This window comes from Lonchura striata, chromosome 2, assembly GCF_050655825.1.
Source record: "Lonchura striata isolate lonStrDom1 chromosome 2, ASM5065582v1, whole genome shotgun sequence".
Classification (NCBI taxonomy): Eukaryota; Metazoa; Chordata; class Aves; order Passeriformes; family Estrildidae; genus Lonchura; species Lonchura striata.
In genome coordinates, this window is record NC_140704.1 from 3,895,022 (window position 1) to 3,922,694 (window position 27,673).

The following is a 27,673-nucleotide window of genomic DNA, read 5'->3' on the forward strand; positions in this document are numbered from 1 at the left end:
GGGGCAGCCCCCAGCTCCTCATGCTGCATCTCCAGGTGATGCTGCCTAAACACCACCTCTCCTTGGGATTTCCACAAGGGAAATGCCAGCAATATTTAGCATTCTGATATTTCCATTTGCTCCTGCATGCTGGGTTTAGATGTTTGGCCAGTGTTACCTTTTTGGATGTAAAGTAATTACAGTTTTCTCCAGACCTAGCAAGGGATTACTGCACAGCCAGAACCAGGCCAGCGTTTTTGTGGAATGATGAAAGTATTTGCATTTTTACTGCCTTTTGCAGAATTTCACAGATAACAAAGGATTTACTGGGACACACCCCTGGAAGGGGCTATGGCCACAACAAAGAGATATCTACAACTCCATGCACATTTTGGCTTTGAGGAGAAACACAAAGGAATGCCATGACAGTTGGAAAGCAAAGGGAAAAATTTATATGTGCTCTGGGGAATTTCTCATCCAAGGATCTTAGAGGGCTTGGCAGCTCTTGCTTTTGGAAACATTCCTGGTGATGGAAAGACACATTAGGATACCTGTTTTGGACCAGATGTTACGTGATACAACACAATAGAAAAAATGTGTCTCTAAGTCCTGTGCTGAGCTGTATCATCCATGTCACTTTTATCTGGGATGTGGGAACCAGCTGGCAGCCACAGTCCTGTGAAAACTGATCATTTTTGGAGCTAATATATCATGTGATCCCTGCAATGGAATGACAGGGATTTTGTTTAAAATAAGAGGATAAATAACAGGCAGAAAGATGACTGAGCTCACTACCAAATCTCGTGAGGGGCTCAAACACCCAGCACTCCCAGCATAGAAACAACTTTGCCACATGAACTCAAGCAGAACATACAACACCCATCCTGTGCAAAAACCTGCATGTTGGTGCAAATAAGGAATAGACACAATTTATTTCCAAAGAGCAGACTACAGGAGAGCTCCTTAAGATTGAGAAGGAATTTGGTTATCAAAGAATCACAGGCCAGATTGTACAAATGTACCAAAGGAAAGAAAACAAATGGTAAGTAGGATATTATTAGCAAACAGGGATTTAGTGGTGAAGAATGTATTGAAGTAGGTGCTTTCTAAGGATCAGAATACTCATCCAAATGCCTTCCAGTTGAAGAAGTATTTACTGTAAAAGCAGCTGTGTAATTTGGCATGGTTCACTGAAAGGAGTGTAACAAGGTGGAAGATCTTTTGAAGGCTTGTGCTTCCAGGCAGGTAAGAGGCTAAACTTTTTTAGAAGAATACTGGCATTTTCTTGCCTTGGAGGCAAGGATTTCATGTTTCCTCACCCTCTCTGCTCATTTTCCTACAGGCATTTAGGGTGAGGAACTGTACACCTGCATTTTCTGCCTCTAGAAATGAGATGATGTGAGGGAGAATGGGAGTAGTGAAATGTATTTTATAGTCCTGGGAATATGAATAAGCCAGAGATCACAACCTGTTCCTTGGGAATCAGTGCCACTGGAATTTTTGCCAGTGTGTATAAAGTGACACATGCTCACTGTTAACCCTTCCAAGAGTTTATCCTCAAAACTTATTGCGAAATGCAATTAATCACCAAAACTAATTATGGAAATTAGGCAACATCACACTAATCAACGTTCACTGCCTGCAACCATCACTGTGTTACTGGATCCTCCTTTTTGCCCCCCTAGAGGTGAAATAGAGACTGGGAGCTGCTCATACCCACTGTCAACCGTATCTCTTCATCCTGGTTGGCCAAGCCATCGTAGTAATAGAGATCAAACCTCCGTCCCGTTTTCCAGTCGCTGAGCAAATCCTTTTCCAAACAGAAAAGCACACTGAAGTGGCTTTCACTGCAGACCAGCCAAATTGGGTACTTGGGGGTCTTCAAGTAACAACCGACCTGGAAGAAAAATACAAAATAGCAGACCAGCACTGGGGTTGGGGGAGAAACAATTTGTGGTGGAAAACATAAAATTTGTAACATCATTTGTTTATTCTAATCTACAAACACTAATGAAGGCTCATTAGAGACTGTTGATGAAGCAGACCAGTACAACTCTGGTCAATCATAGAGCATATGAAGCAAATATTAGGCTTTGAGTTGTGGCAGGTAAAGAAATGCAGTTGTAGTGCCCTTACAGCTAAAAGATCAGATCCCAGATGAGCTGAACCAGCAGGAATCATGTCCTCTACAACAGCTGTAAAACCACAGGAATACAACATGGGATACATGGGAGGCTCTGCTGTCATTCAGCAATGACTGGAAACCAGGTAAGGGTCTCAAAGGACCTCAAGTGCCCTGAGACATCCCCGCCTGGGTGACTCAACTGAGCCCAAAATCTTTTGTTGAGTACAGAAAGCAATGTATTCCCTTCACTTTATTCCCTTCTAGTTCACAGACCAAAGATGTACTTTCAGCTATGGAAGAAAGCAGTAACAGAAGCGTTTGTTTTGCTTTGTTATTCTTAAAAATGAAATATGTTAATGGGAAAATAAAACTTTAACCAAAACCTTTTCTAAGCTTTTGTCCATATTTTGAAAAGTATATTTCTAAATAACCTGAATATTCTCTAAGAAAGTGCATAAAACTTTCATATTCATTTATAATAAGGGGATGGAAGAAGGGGATACCAACAGCATTGCAGCTGAGTTTTCTACCTTTGAGAAATTGCTTAGGGAAGCTGAAACCTGAAATTAAACATTTTGCTTTCAGTGAAATCATTTTGATTTCAGTCATTTTACTTTTCACTGCAAAAGCCCCAGTGGAAAGAGAGGAAATGTAACAGAAAAATGCTCATACATGATTTCTAGATATAGATTTGTGGATGCAGGTCCTACAGTGCAGCCCTCAGTTCTTTACCATGGGCACAGGGTCAAATGGCAAAATTGATCCTGTGTGTTTTCATCTTGATGGACTTATAGAATTGATATCTGAAGTGTTACAAGTGCAAATTCATCTGCCTTCCCCAATGAGAATTTCTTCTGATGTTAGATAACAAGTCTCCAGCTAATTAAGTAACTGTTCCTTGACTCATTATTTTGCTAATATCTATATAAAACAGCCTTTTATACAACAGTTTTAGTTTTTATGTAAATTCTTGGCTTAGAAGCAAAGAATTTTTTACCAGCTTCCAATAATACTCATGACAGGAGTTATCAAAAAAGAAAATACGTACTTTCAACAAAAGATGGAAAATTAGAGGGACACAGATTAAAAGATTCAGTCTCACAAACATGCATATTTGAATATGCAGATAAGTCAAAGCCAAAAAGAACAGCTAGTCTCCTCCTAAAAATGTGTTCTTCCTACATTTGTCTGCAAAAGCAACTTCCCAGCTTCATCAAAGAACATTTGACAAAGATCAGAGAGATGCAGAACCTTCAAAGCCACGTCCACTCCAGCTCTCACACGAACCCTCCCCCTGAAGCCAGGACAAGCTGTTCAGATGATTGAGGGCTGCAGGAACATTCTCCAGAATGTCTCATTTTCAATTACAATCTTTGCAGAAAGCAGCCAGGGCATGAACTTTGAGACAGCTCAGAGAGTCTAAAAATATTGCAGCTCAAATCCTCCTCTCCCAGAAGAAGGGAGAAGTCTTTGTTTTGGTCACATCAATTTAACCAGCTGAGGATGAGCTGCTGCCTTTGACACCAAGATGCAAAACGTGTTTTGTACAAAATATAATGTGGAACCATGCTGCTGACAAGGTAAGGACAGCCCTCACTGTGAGGATTCCTTTGGCTGCTTCTTCAAGCATCAGTTGTTGTGTGGAGTAGAATCACTGAGTCATTTGGGTTGGAAAAGACCTCCAGGACCATCGAGCTCAGCCTCTGGCTGAACATCACCTCAACAACAGACCAGAGCACCGAGTGCCACATCCAGTGGCTTCTTCAATACTCCCAGGAATGAGGACTCCACCACCTCTGTGAGCAGCCCATTCCAACATCTGAACACACTTCCAGTGACAGAATTCCTGCTGATGTCCTGCCTGACCCTCCCCTGGTGCAGCCTGAGGCTGTTTCCTCTTGTCCAGTCGCTTCTTGCCAGGGAGAAGAGGCTGATCCCCACCTCACTACACCTCCTGTCAGGGAGCTTTAGAGAGCAGCAAGGTCATCCCTGAGCCTCCTTTTCTCCAGGCTCAACACCCCCAGCTCCCTCAGCAGCTCCTCACAGGACTGGCTCTCCAGACCCTTCCCCATACACAGATTTATGCCCTCATTTAACTGCTCCAGCTGGAGAGGCCTGAGTGCTTCCTCAGCTGCCTGACCAGCCTGGTTGGTGGCAGTAATGCTGGATAAAACCTGGAATAAAACCTGGGAATGGGACAGTGTTGGAATCCAGGCTTCCCTCTGGCTGCCCTGGCAGGTCTGGGACCCTGGCAGGGGTCAGGAACCCCCTGGACAGAGCCCCCAGAGACACTGGCTGTGATCTCTGTCCATGGAAAAGAGTTTTCAATCTTACAGGATTAATTACAAGCTCTGAGGGTTTGATATAAATAATAATTAAGTGTGACACAGGTGTAAAAGTAAAATTTTAGGATTCTAGAATAGGCGTCCAAAGGGGACAAGATGGAGGAAATTGGGTGTGTCTTGTCCTTTTTCTCCTTCTTCATGCCCTCCATGTCTCACTGTGGTGTTGGCATTTTTCTGCTGGTTCAGGCTGGGGACACACTGTCCAACGTAGGTGACAGATATTGGCACGTTATTGTAAATCCAGCCCAGGGAGTTTCTGGTATTTAATGTTTGTCACATCCCACTGAGGGCAGAGCCCCACACGCTGCCCTGCAGGACAGAGCTGGGCAGGGCAGCAGAACATGTGAGAGATAAACAGAATAAACAACCTGGAAACCAGCACAGACCAATTATGGCTTCTGCTTTGGCAGGGGGCTGACAGACAGAGACTTTCTACAACCTTGGAATCATCAATAGCACAGATTATGACAGGACAGGGAAGAACAGGCATGAACACCCTGTTTGTTGTGTTCTGACTCCTCAGGAAACCCCTCAAACTCAGCAGAGTGTCTGTGCCATCCAACAAGAGCCTGCCAGAGGACAGGCTCTTTCCAGTCTTTCCCACATCTGCAGTGCTGAATTCCAAAGGTAAACCAGGGATATGTGACTTGCATCCTTTTTATGAAGTATTTTTTTTATAAGAGCTCAATGGCTGTGTTTTTATCACTATTCAAGTGTTGGTTTTGCAGCAGCCTGATTACTCATTTTCAGGCAAAAGGAAAGTAACGGGGGAATGAATGGAGCATCCTTTTGTGCTGCATTTCTTCACTTCCTATGGAGACTTCCCTAACCCTGGTCCTCTCTCTTACATCCTCTCAAAAATGCCCATAAATTTCGAGGACATTGTTCTGATCTTTGGGAAGCATCCATTTTTCAAAAAGCAAGCACCTCCAAAGGGTTCATTCTCCATCTGGTATCTCTGTGTATTCACACAATGGTGAAATTCAACCTACAGACAAGTATTTATTGCTGGAGAATTATCCCAACAGATTTACCAGTGTGAGTGGATGGTGGCACCTCAACATTCAGCCCTCATTTGCCCCTTGAACAAGGCCAACTTTTGCTATTTGTATTCAAAAAAAAACAAAAAAACAACAAACAAGAGAATGTGACACCCAAACCAAGCAGGATTACTGGATATGGCCAATCTGATTGCATTTTTCTCCAGGAGTTTTATCACTTGACATAATTTCACCTCCTTGCTTGTAGGACTTTACTGTTCATTTTCTAGTTATAATCAATCATGGTTTTTTGTGGTTTTTATTATTTTTATATGTTTTTATGTTTTCTTTATGCTTTCTTTATATTTCTTTCCCTGAACACAGCTCCTAGAGATGTTTGTTTGAGAAGTAATCACAGCGTGCAGTGGTTCCACAGAGGGCTGGGTTCTTCCAAACTGAGGAATTTCTGGTGGGATTGACAGGCAAAAGGACAATTATACCAAGCTTTCAGAGTTACAGGCAACAGCCCATTGTTTGTTCTGTCAGTGTTTTATTCCCCACAGCTGCAATGACCTTTTCTGAATGAATATTGGGCAATGTTCCAGGGGTGTTAAGAGTGAAGTGTCAGAGGTGTAAAACCCTCTTCAGCAGCCCTTGGGGGAGCAGTGACCCCACTGACCCAGGTCACCCCTGAAACACCAGCTCAGCCACATCACTGCTCTCTTTGCAGATAATTAAGGGACACTGTGAGGGTGAAGTTATTGCCATCACCAAACACTTGATTTCAACCAGATTGAGAAAAATAAAATTAATGCTTCTGAGATGTGACATTCAGAGTATGCACTATGCCAGGTGAGACAGAAATGGAAGAGTTTTTAACCATATAAAATAACAATAGCTATAAAAATAATTTTATATAAAATAATAATAGATATAATTATAAAATTATAGAATATATAATTCTTTATACATATAAAATTAATATAAAATAATAGCAAACACTACTGCTACACTGGAACCTTAGGTAATTTCTCTGCAGCTTTGGATCCTGTTTTTCTTTTTTTTTCTTCTTCTTTTTTTTTTTTTTTCTTTTCTTTTGTAGAAAAGAAAACCTTTCTGATAATGAACTGGGAGGGAAAGGATATGACTGAAGAAGAACAGAAAGAGATGTGTGTTAAATCCTAGGAGTCCCAAAGCAAAGAAGAGACTCCTGGAAAGCTCTGGCTTCTGATTAAAGTTCCTTTAATCTGCCATGGTGTAAAAGGCAGCAGATGTGGAAAGGAAAAGGAAAACAGACCTCAGGGTGCCAGGCAGCCTCAAGATATTTTCTTTATCGCTGTCCCACCCATCTGCTCTTCAGGAATGTCTCAAAAAATGAAGAAATTTTGAGGGAGATTCACACCCTCACTCAGATTTCAGCATTTTGCCATTTCCTCACTACACAGAAAGTTTATAGCCCACTTCAGGGAGTTACATCACTGCAGTGACAAGGACAGGGCAGGACGCAGCCCACAGAACACTTCTGCATTTATTTCTAAGCCCTTGGGCTTTGGCTGAAAAATCAAATAAGCAAGAGATGGCTACTGTCAGAAATTCAGACCCTCCCATTCACCAGTGATGCAGGGAGTTGGCTGAACTCTTACCTGAAGCATTTTCAGCCTAAGAAGCACCTAAAGTCAGATGGGATAAATCCAGCTCCAAATGCAGGTGTTTATAATTGAGACATGTGGGAAATATCTGAATTATCATTTTCTGCTTTTCCTGTTTGCAAAGCATGCAGAGCTCTTCTAAACATGTGGGCTTTGTTATCCTCACTGTCTTAAATAAAAACTCTGTAATTCGATTTCATTTGGAAGGATGTTGACAGGGAAGCAATGCCAATACCCCAGCAACAGTGACTGGCCTCTGGGAAAATAATTGGCCACAATTCAGAGGACAATAGGACTTCATTAAAGAAAATTTCAGTTCCAGGCTAGAAAAGGAGATGTAAAACAATGAATGAAGAACAGATTTTCTCAAAAGCCAATGCTTTGTCAGCCTTGTTTCAGTCAAATTTGAATGTACTCCATGTTTTTGCCCACAGTGATGCTCACTAAAATCTTACATAAACAGCAGCTTCCTTTGCTGCACTTACAGGGTACAACATTTACCCCTATTCCTGAAAAATAAATGGAAAATTGAAGCCAACCATCAGTTTTCATTTTGCACTTGTGTGTTTTTGTGGTTGGTTCCTCAGAGGAGGTGGTTAAAACCCTCTTTCCAAACTTTCCCCTCCACAACCCACCAATGGTCTGGCTTGAACTCAGCCCATCTGATGGGGAAAATGGATTGTTTAGGGGACACATTTCCTTGGGAAGAAGGTTATAGGGGAGTCATTTCACAGGTGAGGTGCCAGGAGACAGAGCATGTGTGCTGAATTTCATCATTCAGGCCTTGTCATAGCACAGAGTGGTTTCTTCAAAAGGACCAAAGATAATATTTCCCATCTGTGGAATTTTAATGGATAAATCCTGTTTGTTTCTGTTTGCTTTGCTCTGTCTTTTTGAAAAGAAATAGGGAAAATGTGTGTAGCTTCTTTGTCAATGCCTTCCCCGTTTTCAGAGAAGCAAAAACTAAAAAGCACCAAATCCCCTGAAGTGCTGGGACAGTCAGGAATCAGAGTAGGGTGAATTTGGGAGGTCAGACAACAGGAGGTTCACCTGACAGGACAGCTTAAAGCAGGAGAGAATTGGTAAAAACAAAGAAAAATCAGAGAGAAGGCTCAAAAGAGACCAATAACTTTGAGTATTTCCATTTCTTCACATACAACAGCACATACCTAAAGTGTTTTCAAAAAACATTTCAGAAGGATGGTGAAATTCATCAGCCAGCACCACACTGCCTTTAAAATGAGAGACTCAGACCTGTACTCATCCCAGTTCAGCCAGGAGTTTGCTGGGTGACTCACTGGGATGAGCACTTTGACTTTTATTCACCTATTTGCCCTCTGTGTAAAGTGGAAATGACACTTGCCAGTCTTGCAAAGCAGAGATCTGCTAATAGGAAAAGGCATGTAAATGCTATATATAATTATTAATATTATCATCACTATTAAAGTTAATTAGCACTGTAGTGTTTGTTAATTGGTTATTAATATTATTAAAGAATTAGCAAGTTATGAATGATAATAATGATAATAATCTGTTAAATTATTACCTGAGAATGCAGGTTATTTCTCCTTTTTTTCACTGTTATTTAATCACCTGGCATCAGCATGAGGAGCCTCTTCTTTCATCTCTTCCTACATTTAACATCTCAAAACATTTTGAAAGGAAGAATTTTGTCATTCTAGGTCTTTTCACCTGCAATTTTAATGTGGCATTTAGGCCAAAGGCTCTGACCCAAACACAGGGATTTTCTCACCCAGGAGTGCTAAAATTGATCCTACCCACTCCTGTGCCTCATGCCATTCTCCAAGGTCTTGTCCCTGCTGAGAAACCACTCATTTTCCCTGAGACTGAACTGCTGTCTGCTGCAGCCCAGCAGACAGAGCAAACCCCCAGCAATTTCATGTGGAAATGTTTTTATTGCTTGACATGCTCTAAAACAAATCCCAGGAAACCTAAAATCTCAACTTGGGCTTCTAAGTTCAATGTGTAAGATCACATGGAATTGATATTGCTTAGCACAAAGAAAAGAAACACCAAGATGTGTAACTTCCCTAGTGAAAATTGGACTTTTAGCTTTCTCCCCCATTAAAATCCACAATCTCACTGTGGAACTAAATGTTTGCACATGAAACAGATGGAACGGATCCATCTGTCATTGTGAAACAATTTGCAGCAAGTAATTACACTGCAAAAACTCCACAGAGTTTGGTGATCTCTCAGGACTGAGAGTGATGACTGAACATGAACAATTCCAGACAAATTAATGGGGGCATACGTTTTTCTCATCAGCAAAGATAACACAGGATCCACTGGAGGAGAGGAATGGATGGGTGTCAGAATCTGAGGTATTGATGATTCTGAGATTGTAGAAAGTCTCTGTCTTTCAGCCCCATTGCCAAAGCAGAAGCCATAATTGGTCTGTGCTGGTTTCCAGGTTGTTTATTCTGTTTATCTCTCACATGTTCTGCTGCCCTGCCCAGCTCTGTCCTGCAGGGCAGCGTGTGGGGCTCTGCCCTCAGTGGGATGTGACAAACATTAAATACCAGAAACTCCCTGGGCTGGATTTACAATAATGTGCCAATATCTGTCACCTACATTGGACAGTGTGTCCCCAGCCTGAACCAACAGAAAAATGCCAACACCACAGTGAGACATGGAGGGCATTAAGAAGGAGAAAAAGGACAAGGCACACCCAATTTCCTGCATCTTGTCCCCTTTGGACGCCTATTCTAGAATCCTAAAATTTTACTTTTGCACCCGTGCCACACTTAATTATTATTTATATCAAACACTCAGAGCTTGTAACTCATCCTGTAAGATTGCAAACTCTTTTCCATGGGCAGAGATCACAGACAGTGTCTCTGGGGGCTCTGTCCAGGGGGGTTCCTGACCCCTGCCAGGGTCCCAGACCTGCCAGGGCAGCCAGAGGGATGCCCTGGACTCCCACAGATGGGGAACAGAGGGATTCTCCAGGCCATCACTGGAAGGAAAAGGATGGGTCATTTTCTTTGGATTTGCCGCTGTTGGAGTTTTTGGATTAAATCACATGCCCTCACAATATTTGCAAGTCAGAAGCCAAGCCAAGGGAGCTGTGGATTACACACAAATGCTCCACACACTAGAAAAATAAGATAAAATGCTAGAGAAGTCTTCTTCCATGTGGATTTACTGTATCTAGCCTGGAATCTTGAATATCCCGTCCTAAATGTGTCGGTAAGTTGGAAGAAGCCTAGAGCAAGGAAATACAAACAAGCTTTGGACAGGATGTGCTGACAAAAAAGGGAGGCACTGTTACATCAGCTGCAAATGCCCAGCGGATGGGGATCAATTGTTTAGGGGGCAGGTTGGATTATGAGTAAAATTATAATTAGAGGAAACTAAGTAAATGAAGAGTCTGATTTATTAATAGTATTTCCAAACACAGGCTGTGTAGTAGATATGAAAACCTCCAAATCCACAAGGAACTGAATTTTTTTATTTGTATTTATTCATGTTTTAGAGTAGAGATGGATGAAAGGAACTGTAAGATCACAGTTATGGGCACTAACATCAATGGAAAAAATGACCATCTGAACAAAAATATAGGAACTTCAAGGATACAGATTTTTAAAAGAAACCCTGCTATATAACACTAAACAAAAATATCCTGAGTTATTCCCTGAGAGATTGGCTGGATGTGACCTAAAGGGAGTTTTCTGACTCCAGTGTCTATGATTCACCATATAGCACACTCAGGATTTTCTTACTCCTGGAAACAAAAAATAAACCCAACCAAAACTGACAGTCCTTTTCCATGGCTGGCTTCAGTTACCAGCCTCAGAGCCACACTGTAATTGGATGCCGAGAGTAATAAAAGAGTCACTTTGAAAGACAAACTCTATTCTCAGTTCCACCTCTGCAAACTGCCACTGACATTTCTTTTTCCTGAACTGCTCTAAATTTTATAACAGGAAGCAGAATCTGGCCCCTCATGCAGAAGCCACAGTGGAGACTCCCCAGTTTTGGGCCAAAATCCACAAGAATCTGACTTTTGTCCCAGTCCCAAGCAGACATTGCCTCTGAACTGAAATGCAGAGAACACCCAGATGTTCTTAATAAAAACCAGGACAATTTGCAGCAGATGCCCAACTAATGTAGACTCTTAAAAATAAAAAAAAGGAAACTATGTCTACTGGAGTTTCTGTAATTGATTAAGTCACTGGCATGGAAAAACCAGATCCCTGCTCATGAGTCCGGCTCCCATGCAAGAGCCCAGCAGTGGAAAGAGATCCCCTCTACCATATAATTTGCAGAATAAGTGGAAAATGGTGTCTGAATCTCTGGGTAACTTATTTTATTTTTAGAGGGCAGGTGGGTAAGAAATAGCTCTTACCTGCCCTGACCTCATTTACCATTTTGCTACTCCCAAGGCATTTTCCTCACTGAAGAATGGAAAAAATGCTGGAGTGGTGTATAACCATTTTTTGAGGGTTTAAATGTCACAACGTTTATAGAAAAGAAAAAGAAGCGTGGACTAGACGCAGAGGCTTATTAATCTTTAGTTGACTCTGTTCTGAATTAATCTGATTTGGGTACACTGATATTGACTGAATTCAATCCTTTTGTAATCCTGTGACTAATGTAAACGATTGTGTTAATTAAAAATAACAAAACCTCTAGTTTGCCAGCAGCAGGAGAATGTAGCTGACTTCAGCCACATGGGAAGGAGTTAAAATCAAACTCAGTTTTGTCAGACATTTATATCAGATTGGTACAAACTAATCCTTTGGTAATCACTTTCAAACTTTTATAGAGGTGCTGCTGCTGCAAATGCAGGTAGGACTGCTACAAATATCTAACAAAATCAAGAGAATTTCAAATAATATTCCTGGAACAAACAAAGATTGGCTGTTTGGGACAGAACCTGTCTTTATGAAAGATGTCCATCCTGCCATCCTCCATCTCCTGTTGATAGACAGGAGTGAAATCATTACACAAGTTTTTCCTGAGGTAAATAAATACCTGTCACTCCTTTGAAAGTTCTAATCTATCTTTTAATTTTCACGATGACTACAATTAAAATATAACTATCAAAAGCAATTAAAGGGAACAATCCCATTGTATTAACAGCTATTTTAATTATCTTTTTTTTTTTTACTGCTAATAGAACCACCACTACAGCACAGAAAAGACAAACTGAACCAAGCCAGTAATTTCTTTGCTGCTTTACTTACTCCAAGCTGATTTTAAAAGCAATTGTTTTCTTTTTAATTACATTTTTAATGGAAAGCATACCTGACAGACATCATAGTGCTCAAACAGGGACAGCAAACCAATATCACTGCGACTTGTGATGCCTTTCAAAATGGTGATATTGCCATTCCCAGAGTCCAGCTCGATCACATTGTTGAAAACATTGGAAACAGCTTTGCCAGTCAAAAGCAAGTTCACCAATTCCTGTTTGAGACATGTTTGAAATATAGAAAAAAAAAAAATAAACAAAAACCAAACAGTAGTCAATCAGCACAAGACTGATTCAGGCTTGATGAAGTTACACATGTATGTGACCCCCAGTTTATGGAGTGGCTTTAGGTTTATGGTTAGGATTAAAATTGATTATAAAAAGATTCCAGATATTTTGGTCAAAGTCTCCCAAAGAGAAATGAGGATTTTATAAAATCATAGAATATCCTGTGTTGGAAGGGACCCACAGGGATCATCCAGTCAAGCTCCTGGCCCTGCACAGACACCCCAACAATCCCACCCTGGTCTTGAGAGCTTTGTCTAAACCCTCCTGGAGCTCTGGCAGCCTTGGGGCTGTGCCCATTCCCTGGGGAGCCTGGGCAGTGCCAGCACCCTCTGGGGGAAGAACCTTTCCCAGATGTGGGTTGGACTTTTTGTCCAAAAGGATTGATGCCTCAGGTTTCAGCTTTTATATTTTTCACATTCTGTGCTGCTTTAGTTTAGCTCTGAGATTCATATGAGGGGATGTGAGCTCTCTGCACAGAGCAGGGAGACAAAACAATTCCTGCTCCAGCTGGGCACCAAGGACAAATGATCCAAACCTCAGCCCAGGAGCACAAACAGCGTGGGCTGGAGAGAGAAAAACAAGCAGGATGGGACTGATGGGCTGGAGCTGGAATGGGACAATGAACTCCAAGGTGCCAATGGAGCAGAACTGATCCCAGGGAGAGCCCCGGGAGCGCTCGTGCATTTTGGGACCATTTTGGGTCATTTGGGTGCAGCCCTGGCTGGGCTCTGGTGCTGCCCAAAGTGAATCCATTTTAATAAATCCCTGCTTTATTCTTTAGCTCTCTCTGGTCTCTGTTCCAGGTCAGACTTCACAAGGTGTCAGGATGCTGTGAGAGACAGTACTGAAAATTTTGCTCAAGTCTAAATATTAGAGAAGTTTCCAGTTTTCATCCTGGAGGCAAACTGCTGATAATTTATTTACTCTCACATCCAGCTCTCAAACATCTCATATAAGTGTTGTTGTGGGGTTTTTTTTAATGAAAACATTTTATGAAAACATTTTGCCCCCTCTTCTCTACAATGAAAAGTACAGCATGGAATGATATTAAGTCAAAGCCTGTCCAGTACTACATGGCATTTCTCTGTGTGCTTAGTGATGCTGGACAAGATTTGTTACATTATGATTCTTCTCACTGATTATTTCTGGATGAATTTAAGTCTCCTTCAGTAAGACATTTATCCATATGGACCCTGATCACTAAGATATTGATATTTCCTAGAGATGATTGCTGATGATTTCCTCTCCAGGTGAAGTAGGGATGTGTCAGAGGCTAAATACCTGTGAGAGGGTATGTGACATTTGCACATGTGAGAGTGCCTGAAGTTCAAGAACTTGAATATGGGATATTATTCTCAGCTAACATCCCACCAGGGCCAGCTGGGGTGCATGAAAGCAGAGCTAACAGCAGACTGTGCTGCAGCAGTGAACCAGCTCACTATTAATAAATAACATATGGCTAAAACCAGGATTGGAAATAACAAAGAGAAAATTTCCAGAAAAAATACTGCAAATTACCATGCCCAAAGACATGAATAACTCTGGTATGGTCAATTTGGAACGGGTTTTAAAAATACTGCACACAATTACAGCTCTGTTTCTCCTGAAGGATTCCCCAGACTTTATAGGCTTTTGCTGATATTTTTAGCACTTTTATTCAGCATCACTGATGTTCTACCACCTTCCTGAGGAACCATTGGGTGGTCAAAGAACAAAAGTCCTCTAGCAACAAGAGAGGAACATGAAGCTTGTCTTTGGCAGCCAGAAGGGCAATAGATGGGATCCTGGAATCTCTGAGGAGCTGCAGGATCAGACATGGAACCTCAGGCACCTCTCTGAGAGGGCAGGGAGGGAACACAGCAATATTTTAGCACTGAAATCAACCAAGGAGTATCAAAGAGGCAGATGAGAGGAGTGTGAGGTCATGGACACACAGGTACAGGCACATGCAGGCCAAAAAACCAGCCTGCAAAGCAGAACCTCTGAAAGCAAAGAGAACAACGTGCCAAAACACAAGGAAAAACAATAAAGGATGAAGGTGCTTGAGGATAAGGTGATAAGGAAAAAAACAAAAGGAAATTGGTGGAGATTTTATAGCAGCCTTCCCATACCTAAGGGGGCTGCAAAAGAGATGGAGAGGGACTTTTCACACGGGCACGGAGTGATGGGACAACAGGGAATGGCCTTCAGCTGAAGGAGTGCAGGTGTAGCTGGTTTTAGGAAGAAATTCTTTACTGTGAGGGTGGTGAGGCCCTGGCACAGGTTGTCCTGAGAGGATGTGGATCCCCATCCCTGGAGATGCTCAAGAACAGGCTGGATGGGGCTTGGAGCAAGCTGCGATAGTGAAAGGTTGGAAGGGTTGGAATAAGGTGAGCTTTAAGGTCCCTTCCAACCCAAACCACTCTGTGATTCCATGACTTTTTGACTCAAAAATAAGAAATCCATTTCTTCCCAGAGGTCAATTCACAGCAGAGGCACAGGACATCCCCAAAGCTGGGCCTTTAGCTCACCTGGGTGCAGTAGCCATGGCTGCCAATCAGGCGGTTTGTGAGCACATCGAAGTCATTGCGCACCCTGAAGAGGAAAAGACGAATTTAAAACCAATCAAACGTCAATACAATTGCTTCTTTTCATTCTCTTCATCTCTAAATCTTAATGAAAAACAAAACCAAACTATTTCCCAACCATAAATATAGCCCTGCATTTTCTGAGTCCTTTCAACGTGATTTTTTTAATGTGGCCAAAAAAAAAATAAAATCTCAACTAAACCTGTGGGAAGCAGAAGTTTGGTAGAGCTTGAAGGAAACAACAGTGGAGGAGAAAAGAAGTCATTGTCACTACTAGTTAGAATTTTAGAAATTAGAATTGCTGCACTATTTGTGTGACAGAGTCACAGAATGGGTGAGGTTAGAAGGGACCTCTGGGGGTTCCTTTGTCCACCCCACCCCTGGTACCTGAAGCAAATTTCCCAGGTCAACATCTGGAATCTCTCTAAGGAGACAGACTCCACAAAGTACCTGACTATTCCAGTACTCACATAAGATCTGCTATTCCTGTCATAAATACTTACAATATATCTATACAATCTATACACTACATTGTCCATGAATAAAGAAGGAAAAAAACCAACCCAAACCTCTCTAGGTGTCCACATTTATAATGGTGCTGTGTGGCCCCTAATTATATGCGTGACACCAAAGAGGAAAGTCTGTGAAACTGCACTGCCCATAATTATGGAATAATGTTCACTATCTCATCACTCCTGGAATTACTGAATTAGTGATTGGTTGATGGCCTAAACCATAAAGGTTGTAACTGTTATTTTCCTGTTTATTATCCTGCAGATAAAATTGAATTGCAAACATTATTTCATACATGAATGAATGTTTAATCTAGGTCTGAGGAAAACCAATGTAGTATGTTCTGGGAGAGTTGTGGCAATAAACCCCACTGATTAATTCTATGGGTCATAAAAATGCTATTTTCCTTCAGTATAAAATATGCTGATCTCAATTGTTTTGAATCCATCCTTATTTTGATATTGCTACTGAGGTAGAAAGAATGCCTGAACAATGATCAATTAAAACTTAGTTATTCTACACACATCCAGGCTCCTCATTCTAATTTGACTTGCCAAATCTATACATACAAATATCCATGTTTCTTGACAACTGGCACAACTAATTTTGTTTTAAAATTAAAATATTTTGTTTCTGAGAAAACAGGAGTTAAATTGATATGGTCAGGGTAAAGCTAGATGGAAATTTCCCCTTAACATTGATACACATGCTCCATTAAAAATTTATTTATTACATAAAAGGCCAGAATGTTTCCTGTCTTAGTCCCAAATTTTAGATAACCATTTTTCATAGGTTTTCTTTGAATGCCAAAATCAGAATGTAACATATAATTTCAAGGTTTACAGCCCTAAAAGTATTTAAAATAATTTAAAAAGAAGTCATAGTCATTGAATCACAATTTCCAAACTTTAGATAATTATTTTCTCATGGGTTTTTTTTTAATATAACGCATAATTTTGAGGTTTACAGCCCTAGAAGTATTTAAAATAATAAAGAAAAAAGTCATATCTGTGGTATGATGATTCTCATTTTGAAAAATGCATTTTATCCCTTTTCTAAAAATGTATTTCATCCCTTTTAAAGACAACTTACATGTCAGTGTCAGACATAACAAAGTGCCACTGACGTCTCTCGCCCGTGTGAAATCAAAGGAAAGGCTGGGGAAAGTGTGCCCGTGACACGGAAAACTCCCCTGTGCACCACTGCAAGACATGGATGGGATGATAAAAATCTTTGGATTTTGGCCATTTTTCAGTTTTAGCAATGGCCTCATCTCGCCAGCGCCGTGGGCAGAATGTCCAACATGCGTCAGTCGGGGACGAGGGGACGTACGGCACACACAATGGCAGGAAGCTCTAATTCCATCTGTAGGCACAAACAATCCGGGAGTCTGGAGCTGGATCTCGGCTCTTGCAGAAGAAGGACAACATCTGCCTTTGCAATCAGCCCCGCTGCTGAGGAAACCAACGTCAGGCGCTCCACGCGGGAGTTACACCTCCGCTCCACACAGGAGTTACACCTTCACACAGGAGTTACACCTCCACTCCACACAGGGTCTACGCCTCCATTCCATGCGAGGTTTACACCTCCACTCCACACAGGAGTTACACCTCCACTACACGTGGGAGTTCCACCTCTGCTCCACACAGGAGTTACACCTCCACTACACGTGGGAGTTACACCTCTGCTCTACGCGGGAGTTACACCTCTGCTCCATGCGGGACTTACACCTCCGCTCCACACGGGGCTTGTGAAATGTAAATTTTAAGGAATTTAGAGATTTTAGAGGAGCTAAGATTTTAGTTAGAAATAAGCCTTACTAGAGTTAATTAAAATAAATGAGTAGGCCTTGATGAAGTTAGGAGTTAGTAGTTAACTAATAATTGATTGCTGACAAATAGCTTTTAGGAACATCAGGCAATTCTGGGCCTCCTCTGTTCTGAAACCAACTGAAGACAAGGAATGGGAGTTCTACCAAGAGTTCATTTGTCATATTTGCATTGAAAAGGCAGAAAGGTCAGAACAAGGAAGACCTCATTTACTTCCTCATTTTGGGACCCCTCCCCATGAAAGGGACACCGACCCATTTCAAGGGACAAACTAGGCATGCTTAATAGCTTTTGGAGTGATTAGCATACAAAGTGGGGAATGAGATGTACCAAAATGATGAATATGTATTTGTATTTTGGGTATTCAATACTTGTATGGATAAAAAGACTCTGTAATCACTTGGAGACTGCGGTGTGGATTTGGGAGCTGTCCCATACACAATAAATACAATAAACACACACTTTCTAATTTTAAACTGTTAGAGAGTTTTTGTCCGTCACAGTTGGATATCGGCACTAGATCAATATCCATATTTTTTTAATAAATCAGTTTGCACCTCCGCTCCATGCAGGGTTTACACCTCCACTCCACACAGGAGTTACACCTCAACGCGCCTGGGGCTCCTCTTCCCACCTGCCAAACAGCCTCTCTGCAGGTGTGTTTGTTGTGTTTCAGGTGCAAGTGCACCTCATGCTTTGTAAAAACATGAGTTAGTCACACTTCTGTGGGTGGTTTCTGTCACGGTGTGGAGATGGTCACTGGGGATAGACAAATCTGAAGTGTTTGCTCGTTCTGCTGTCCTGGCTACCAGATGTCAATGCAGACATAATCTATAAATCATTAGCACTACTATGACGCCCCCATCACGGAATATTCCATTTATAATTTTTAAATTGCTTTAGGACAGAAAGAAACCCCATTAATTTGAAGCCAGGAGTCTTTTAAGTATCCCAGTGATCATCAGACAATGATTTAAGGCTTGACTCCCTGAATGCCTTTTTAATTTACAGCTCAACACTCCATGTGCTGTTGTAACAGAATCACAGATCAGTAAACAGACACTAAAAATCAATAGTGTTAATTGTAAATATTCCTTTCCTGTGCTGTATTATCACTATTTTCCAGTGTTGTGATAGTTCATATCCCAGCTGGGGAGTGGGGTAGTAGAATGTTGGCTCCTAGAGCAAAACACTGGGTTTGCCTCTCCTGGTAATAGAAAGTCTTTAAAAGAAAGCCAATAAAGTGTTTTAAAAAATTACTCAGGCAGAAAGCAAGATACTTATTTTTAAAATCTCCTGGATAAAGATTTTAAATCAACATGTGCTCCATGTGCAGCCTTCAGCAGAAATCATTCCCTGTGCTGATACGAATCCAAAAGTTGACAACGAGACTTTGCTAAATTTCAGGTCACTTGTAAGATCTCCCAGCTTGGTTTTTAGTTTTAGTTGAAATGCGTGTGATGTGCTTTATGCCTGCATGAAACCAGGGAAGACAGAGTTTGGATTCTAAAATATGTACAGAATGTGGATGTGTTTTAATACGCTCACAGAATTTAAATAACATGGCAAAACTCAGCTCCACATGGTTTACTCACTCTGAGTTGTTCTTTTAGAAAAGATTTCTAATAAAACCTTTTTCCCCCACAAAAAGAGAACAATTGTGAACCCTCATCCTGAGGCTTAAATGTCCTTTCAGTCCTTATGCAAGCAAACATTTTTTTCTCAAATTATTATTACACAAAACAAACATCATTATGTGATGAAACCAAAAGATGTGTAAGGTGGCTTCAGAGTAAAAACTTAATTTATAGCAATTGGAGAAATCTCCTCATGACAGAAATCACCAAAATACAGCTGGTGTGAATTATACCTATATTTTAATGGTTTTTAATACTTCTGGGTTTAAGGCAGGGATGCCTGAAAGTATTTCCAAAAAATATCTTTATATATTAGAAATTAATTTCCTCTCCATACTCCTGTTGGTGAATCTGTGTTTATCTTCAGCCTGGCTGTAACTGTTTGTTTCAAATCTTAATTAATGTGTTTATAAAGGAGGTGAAGTACTGAAGGTGGACAGATGTTCTGAGCCAAACCTTTGACTGCTCTGAATTGTCACAGCCATACTGGCATCATTTGCTGACTTCCAGGAAGTTACTAGAAATCTGCCTAGAAATCAATCAATTCTGGGATATAAAAATAAAAAAGGAAAAAAAAATAAATCTAAAAGCTAAAGACAGATGGACCAAACCACGCTTGATAGAAGAAACTGTAATGTCATTACAAATCTTAGCACTGATGGTGCATTGATAAAATACACTTCAGTGATCTGCATGGTGTCAGTAAAGTTTTAAAAGCGCATAAATACAAATCCAAAATATAAATTTTCTGAGCACTGGAATCTCCAATATAACATAACGTGCAATCAGATGAACTTTTCCTTAGCAAAAGTAAGTGAAATTAATGTTTTTCAAATGCTTCACATACATTTTCTCTCAATTTACTTCCAGGAAAATTCTTGACAAGTCTTCAGTGGAGAATAATTAAATATTGAATACGAAGTCCCATACAAAGTGTAATAAGAATAGTCCCAGAGCATCACAATGTGAGTCATTTCATGCCATAGGTATCACTTGGCTTGATAACAGAACAAAATAAAATAATGTAAAAGAAAAATAATATAAAATAATAATATAAAAGGAAAAAGAGTGTATTTCAGTAAGTGCTGGCTGGTTTACAGTCCTGAACTCTGAGGCAAAGCTGCCACAGAAGATTGGTGACCTCACTTTGTTCATGGCAACAGTCTCATTAACAAACACACAATTACAAGTCTACTCCCAAAATATATTTGGGGCTGGTAGGGGAAAAAAACTCATCTTCAAGCATAAGGATTTCAAATAATTACAATGGGGATATAGAAAATGACAGGATGGGTGACTGTCTTATTGTGTAAATGTTCCAGAATATTTTTATTTTTTTAATACTGGCATTTGGAAAAGTTTTTAAATGAATGTTCAATGAAGGAGGGAAGAGCCTCTCTAAAAAAAAACCCAAAATATTGTTTGGGATTCAGACTAGGAGAAGCAAGGAAGTGGCTTCATTCTTCATTTATCACTTTTGCCACATACCTGCTAATTTCACAAAGTTCTCAAAATGGTCTGAGGCATTCATGCAGGTTAATTCATCAGCTCTGCTGCTCCATGATTCTGACAAAATATGGGAAGTATTTATATTTCACAGGGATAGATCTGATGGGAAAAATGATTAATCTATTGGCATATTCAACCCACTACATAATTTAAAAAAAATTATCTTTCTGACTGAATGCAATGTCCTCCTGATTTCAACAGAACAAGCAAAGATATTAAATCTGTATTTATCTCACCACACTGACCCCTCAGCAAACAGCTGAATAATCTGAATGTGTGAAAGTAACCTGCTGAAATTTGGCCAAAATGTGACAGTTTATTCGTTACTGCTACATTTTGTAGTAGAATCACACTTCTTCCACACCTCTGCAGTCTTTTAATTAATATACTTTATTTCCCTAAAATCAAAAGAATTAATTTCTGAAATGCTTTGATTCGCTAAAGGAAAGGAAAAAGGCAATAAACAAGATTGGAAAGATGAAAAAGCTGATCAATCACTGCAGGGCAGGGTTAATATCACTGATTTTTATATCTAAAAATAATATTAATATTAATCTAAAAATATTTATATTTTTATATATAAAGATAAGCACATAAACAGGCAATCACTCTGGAATTATTTAGATTTGTATACAAGGAGAGAAACTGCTACATCCTGAAGGCAATTTAGGTGACCTTGCTCAGGTTATTTGCACAGCAGAGGAAGAAACTTCAGGTAAATTCCTTTTCTCCATCTGATGAACACACAGTAAAAGGAGCCTGCCACAACCTGGCCACGGCCATCAAATTTCTAAATACCAAGGACTGGAGGGATAAATCACAAATGTTCCAGCACTGAAGACAGACTGAATCTATTTTTAAGTTTTTTTCAGATTAAAAGCTGAGAAGTGAGAGAAGGTTGATCTAGAGATAAAAACACCCTGTAGCCATTATTTGAAGAAGACTCCTCATTTGGACAAACCAATTAAAAGTTCAATTTCTTTAAGTTAACGTGCTACAAATTTTAGCTCAACAGAATCTGAGCATTTAGGTATTGTAAGATCAGAGGAATTTCTGATGGTCAGAAGGAAGCACAGTTAAAAACTGGAGTTTTCCTGTGGGAAGAGGCTGCAGAGACCAGGATCATTTTACTACAGCAGGACACAACTGGTGGACTCCAAGGCAAGGAGATGATTGAAGAATATTTCCTCACTACTTTCCAAAACTTGAATTCCACACCACTCCTTAAACTCACTGGGCAATTCAAAGAAAAAAAAAAAAAAAAGAAAAAAAAAAAAAAAGGAAAAACTCTTTCACAAAACACATTTCTGCAGTGGGGAGCTCATTGCCACAGGGGTTGTGGAGGCCAAAAGGATTAAAGGATTTAGAGAAATTTGTGGAGGACAGGTTTCATAAAGGGCTAATAAACTCAGTGACCTGGGCACGACTGGCACTTGGGAAATACTGGAATTACTGCTGGAAACATGGAGAATATTCCAGCAGAATGATCCTTCCCTGCATTTCTTAGAGAGTTTCTTGTCTTTTCCCTATCAAACACAGGCTAACAGCCTTGCAGAACCTTTCCTTGATCCTATAGGAGCAAGGGGCAGGTAAACCCCCAAATCTCAGCTTCTCCCCAGAAAAATATTCCATGTTTCTATCAACCAGGTGTGGATTACAGCCACACCCCATGCTGGGATAAAGCAGAGTTGGGAGAGGGAGAAGAGAAGAGGATGTTCTTTGCCCGTGGCAGGCAAAACCCAGCCATCCTCGGTACTCTCTTTCACAGAAATCCACATTTCTTGGTTGTTTTCTCAGCTTTCCACACTTTTCTCAGAGGTAGCTCAGGATCCTGGAATTTGCTCACCTTTGCTGAGGTTTACTGAAGCACCTTCTCTCTGCACTAACACTGATCTTTAAATTAAATCACTTTCTCTGCCTTTCTTGTTTATTTACATCCACCACCATCCCAGTTTTTAGAAAAACTAGTTATGTTCCACCTCAAAATTTCCTTTTCTTAAGGCTAGAAAACATAAAAACTCTTGCTCTTTTAGAATTCTCCTTTGACAAAACAGATTCCTTCTTACCCTGGTCTGTGCTTTTCCTACACTTGCCCCAGATTTAATGTGTGAGCCCAGCCTGCCACGGTGTTTCTCTAAGGACACATCAGAGCCTTGCACAATCCATTCACATTTCTTCACCTCCTGAAACTATTTCTGCTGATACACCCTCAGAGCAGATCCAAGGCTATTTTTTAATGCTGGCTCAGAGTCACTGTGTGCTCTGCTGCTCCTCATCCTGCCACTTACAGCTGATGAACCCCCCCCAGTACAGTAGTAGAGCAGTCTCTGTTTACGAGACCTTGCACTTTCTGTAGTGAAAATAAATTCATTTTTTATTGCCCTCATCAGGAGGCTGAGCCAATTCTTTTTTACAGCACAATTTGTTCTCTGTATTGACAGGGCCTTGCAGCTTTCCAGTCATCAGGTCACTTCATCAGCACACCACTCCCTTTTTCCAGCATTATTTTAGGGAATAAAACATTTTTAATCCCAGATTAATTATGGACAAATTCTATCAGTTACCTTGCCCATGCTAACAACACCTTTCTGTGTCTCCATTCTCATAATCTTTAGAATTTTTAAAAGATGTGTTATTTTCACATTAGTAAATGATTTTTCATTTGACATGTCAATTTAAAACCTCTTATTAGGCGCCATTATCTATTTTTTTTTTTTTTTAACTAACAATTCTGCATTTTCTTCTACAACTGCAAGTCAAGTTAATCTAAATAAGGCATGACAAAGGGAAGCTTTTAGGATCAGGTCCGTTCATAAAGTCTGAGAAAGAGAAAGCTTGAAAGTGGTGAATAAATTTAGGAATGAGGTGTAGGTACAAAGATACCTGGTTTATTTTTCCCTTCCCTCTGTGTAGCCATCATCACTTTTTCAGGTTAAATTCCACCTCCCACAAAATCTATTCAGTTATTGTGCATGAATTCAAATCAGCCATGCTGACTTTGCACCATGTTGCTCTCCTTACTGAGAGGCAGAATATTAATTTAACTTGGAGCATTCTTTACATTATTCCTGATATCAGCCACCTCCACTCTACACAGAAATCTCACATAATTTCCTGATATCTCTGTATTAATATGATAAGGAAATCACGTGTTTCATTTTCTCATGTCTGGCCTCATCTGAACCACATTTTTCCTCCATTTTCCAGCACCAGGACTCAGACCACTGATGACAGAGAAGGTTGTTGCTCACCACACTTTTTTCATTCCTCTGCACTATTTTAAGAAGTCAGAAAAATCCCCAGAGGATGAGCTCATATCTTTCCTTTCTTCAGCTCCTCAGCTTTTTGATTTATCCTGATCTGTTCCACAAGGAGCTGGATGTGTCAGGGAGCAACCTGGTTTTTTTTATTCCCACAAGTGACCTTCATGCTGCACATCCACAACAAATTTGCTGTCACTCTGCCTCTGGTCCTCCACTTCTGTTCTGTGAACCCAGCTGGTGACACAGCTGAAATTCCCGGATTTCCTTACCACAGGAACAAGAATCACGTGTCTCAAATACCTGGGCAAACTCCACATTTTCCCCCATTTATTATTTCTGGCATTGCTTCCCAGTTCCCCAATCCCTTACCTATCAAGATAACAAACAGAAGCAGCATAAAAACATCTTTGTCTTCTTGATTCTGCCCTTTTTTTCTGAGTTGAGTCTCATTTACTCATTTTTCTTTACCACTCAACTTTGTTCCTTGTCCCCCAGTGCAGCAAACACCCTCAAACCTAATTCAACCTTTCCTCTTCTTTGCTTTTGGGGTCACACTTCCACTTGGGTCACGTTCCTTATCTACAATATTAAAAACTGCCTTATATTCAGATTTAATTTGGCAAATCCTACACATTTCTGTAGAGTGAGACTCTACTCTCCTTTCCTGTGTCTTGTCTTCCAAACCCCCTTTTCCCACCACCTTTTGTCCCTGGGTCCCCTCTCTCTCAAGCATTAGAAAGTGATATTTCACACATCAACATATTCCACTGCCTATCCCCTTTTGAAAGCACAAAGCTTCAAATCTTGGTCTCACATCCTCCCACAATTATTGCTTAAGCTGTCACTCATTATCCCCATACTCTTGCCTTTTCTTTAAGGAAAAACATTAAATTCTTTCAAGCAAACTCCCTTCTTTATTACCTTTTAACAGCTGCAATCATTATTCTGCATTTATTAATTGATTAATGTTGCAAACAGCTCTTGCTCAGTGAACACATTGCTTTACAAGGGCCTCTGCCCAATTCCCACTACCTCAAAGGCAGGGAAGATCCTGAAATAAGAATTGCATGCAGCAGGAGGCACAGAAGTTCACTCACCCCAACAAAAAAGGGCTCAATTCTTCTCCACCAAGGTCTGGATCCCACAAAATCTCTCCTATTTGCTCCTCCCCCTGCTCCTGGTAAATCCAACCCGCCTCCCTCATGTTGCAAAATCACAAATGGCTCTTGGAGAGCTCTGAGATTCTCAAATATATATATATTTTTTTTTTTCAGTTGTATCCAACTCCTTGTTTTTCAGTACTGTAACATAATTGACAGCTGTTTCCCCTCAAAACCAGCAGCTTCCCTGTGTTCTTCAAACACCAAAAGCTGTAAAAAAACCACGACGACATCTATTTATATTACACAACTGCAAACCCTGAGTGCACACTGCTCCCAGACACAACTTCCCCCTGCTGCTGCTCTCCCAGGCACTCTCAAGTGGAGTGGAAACTACCTTTAAAAAGGTAGAAAAACTGGCTCACAGAAAAATCTACTTCCATCAAGAGCTGAGAGTGCCCCAAGTGACCGGATCCTTCACGAGAAGTCAGGATTGGAATTTTCCCCTGGCCCAGCCAAATGGATAATTTCACAGAAAGCCTTTCTCCAGCAACCAAACAGCATCAGGAGAGAAGGTGAATTTCAGGGGAACTCCAAATTAGAGATTGGCTCTGGGACAGGAAAAGGTGTCAGCAAAGGAAAGTGGATTGAGGGTGGGGGACCCTTTGTTCCACCCCACAGCTCCTGAGCCAGCAGAGCATCACTTTCCTTTTCAAAGTCCTGCTTGACTGAAAGGGATTTCAATTCCAGTAATGTGTCAGAATCGGGGTTATTTTACAGTAAATGATACAGAAAGGAATTTAGGAAAGGATACAGAAAAATAAAATTATTACTGTAGTAATGATTATTTCCTGCTACTAAAAATAATAAATAGAATAGAAATAAAACAGAATAAAAACTAATAGAATAAAAACTTCCCTTGATGCATAAAGTCAGGCAGAACTGTTAAAATTAGAAAAATTAAAAAAAAAAAAAAGTAAAAATAGTTTTCCAATGGACCAGAAGAGGAGGAGTCTTGTAGAATTGCTTACAACCAGACAAATGATTACAGAAGTAAACTCAAGATGATAATCAGATATATTTGACCATGGTAAAGGGCATAATAATGGGCAGCATTTAACATGATTCGGTGCTTATGCATGTTTTTATTTCAAAGATGGAGCAGAATGGCAGATTAAGGAGATTTAACTTGTCCAGTTAAGTAAAATGTACCACAGGAATGAAGAGTAAGTGCACAGAACAACATAATTTTAATAATTTGATTCCCTCAAGTGAAAAACTGTTCATTAACAGATTTCAGAGAATGAGGTGAATTGGTAATAATCAAGGACGGAGTGATTGGATTGAGAAATCCTACACTGATAAGGAGTCATCATGTGATTTATTCAACTTAAAAACAACCAGCTTTTGAAATACACACTGACTTTTGAAATAAATAAGTTAAATAAAGAAACACACAAACCAACCAACTCCAAACAACCAAAATTCCCCAACACCAACAGGGGAACAGCACAGATAACTTTGAAACAGGTCTGAACACCCTCCTCTGGAGCAGTGAGGACTAGAGAAGTGTAGCTCATAGAGCTGTGGGATCACAACAAGGAAGAAGATGTTGACGTGCATTTTCCAAGGTTTACGAGCAGCCAACCTTAATGAAGTACACAGCCTCCCCTTGACTTGCAAAATCAGTCTCCTTTTTTTATTTTTCCCACAGCTAAAGCCATTGTTTTACTGATTCTCACAGCAGCACTTCAGAGAAAACATGGAAAAGCCACCCAGTGACCAATCCTGACTGGAGAGTGACACGTGACCTGCCATCAGTAACTGATAAGGAATCCCCAAGTCACAGAAGTGATGCAAACAGTGGCATTTTGATTTGTGAGCAGCACAGTGAGCCCGTGTTTCAGATCAGGCTCTGTGCATTGTCTCCAGGTAGCCTCTAAATGGCAATACGCTGGTTTTCCACAAAGGGATTCCACCCAAGGAATTTTCTCATGTTCCACATGTTCATTGCTCTCCTGGGTTCTAGTAATGATGATTTTATGCAGTGAATTACTGTGGAGGAGGTTTTATAGCGACTTCTGTGAACCAGAGAGAAGTTTGGTAAGAGTATCCATGTTAACCCCTGAATGAATTTCCTACCAATGTCGTTGGTACAGAAACCAAGAAAGAAAGAAGGAGAAATAAGAGAAACCTGCAACTGCCTATTCCAATGAGCACTTTGTTTGTCTCTGGTGAGAGTAAAGTGTAAATTTATGTTTTGTAAGAATGTATAAAAAGCATGCATGCTAGAATAAAACCAGTTTGAAGCCTCCTGAAGATGGAGTGTGCTGCTTTGTATTGTCTCCATCACAACTACGACTGTCTCAACTCCAACAAGTTATTGCAGTGATTAGGAAAAATGTGGGAACAGGATTGGTGAGGAGCTGGAATTTAAAGAAAGCTGAGGATCCACTGGGTGCATCCAAAGGTGTCACATCCCACTCCAGGAATGGATTTTCATGAGTAAGCACAGCAAGGAAGGGACCAAGGGTTGGGAGAGGATGAGGCAGCACCCAGCAGGGAAAGCTGTGCTGCAGTCCCACTGGAAATTCAGTCAGATTGTGGGGATCACTTGAGTTGTCACTAAAACCACTCCTGAATATTCACAACTTTCCTGCACTCAGTG

General features: G+C 40.5%; 1 protein-coding gene across 6 annotated transcripts in view; it reads right to left on the reverse strand.

Moving 5' to 3' along the window:
* MINDY4 (MINDY lysine 48 deubiquitinase 4) overlaps window positions 1–27,673 on the reverse strand; it is a 73,922-nt gene that overhangs the window by 8,325 nt on the left and 37,924 nt on the right. For 5 of the 6 annotated variants that reach the window (XM_021541860.3, XM_085562966.1, XM_021541859.3 and 2 more), the window contains exons 14-16: window positions 15,098–15,161; window positions 12,353–12,514; window positions 1,696–1,876 (exon numbers count right to left, since the gene is read on the reverse strand). In XM_021541860.3, the coding sequence (XP_021397535.3) occupies window positions 1,696–1,876; window positions 12,353–12,514; window positions 15,098–15,161 (407 nt within the window). Of the gene's footprint in view, window positions 1–1,695; window positions 1,877–12,352; window positions 12,515–15,097; window positions 15,162–27,673 lie in introns of those variants that run through there. The other variant, XR_014950407.1, reaches the window with a different exon arrangement.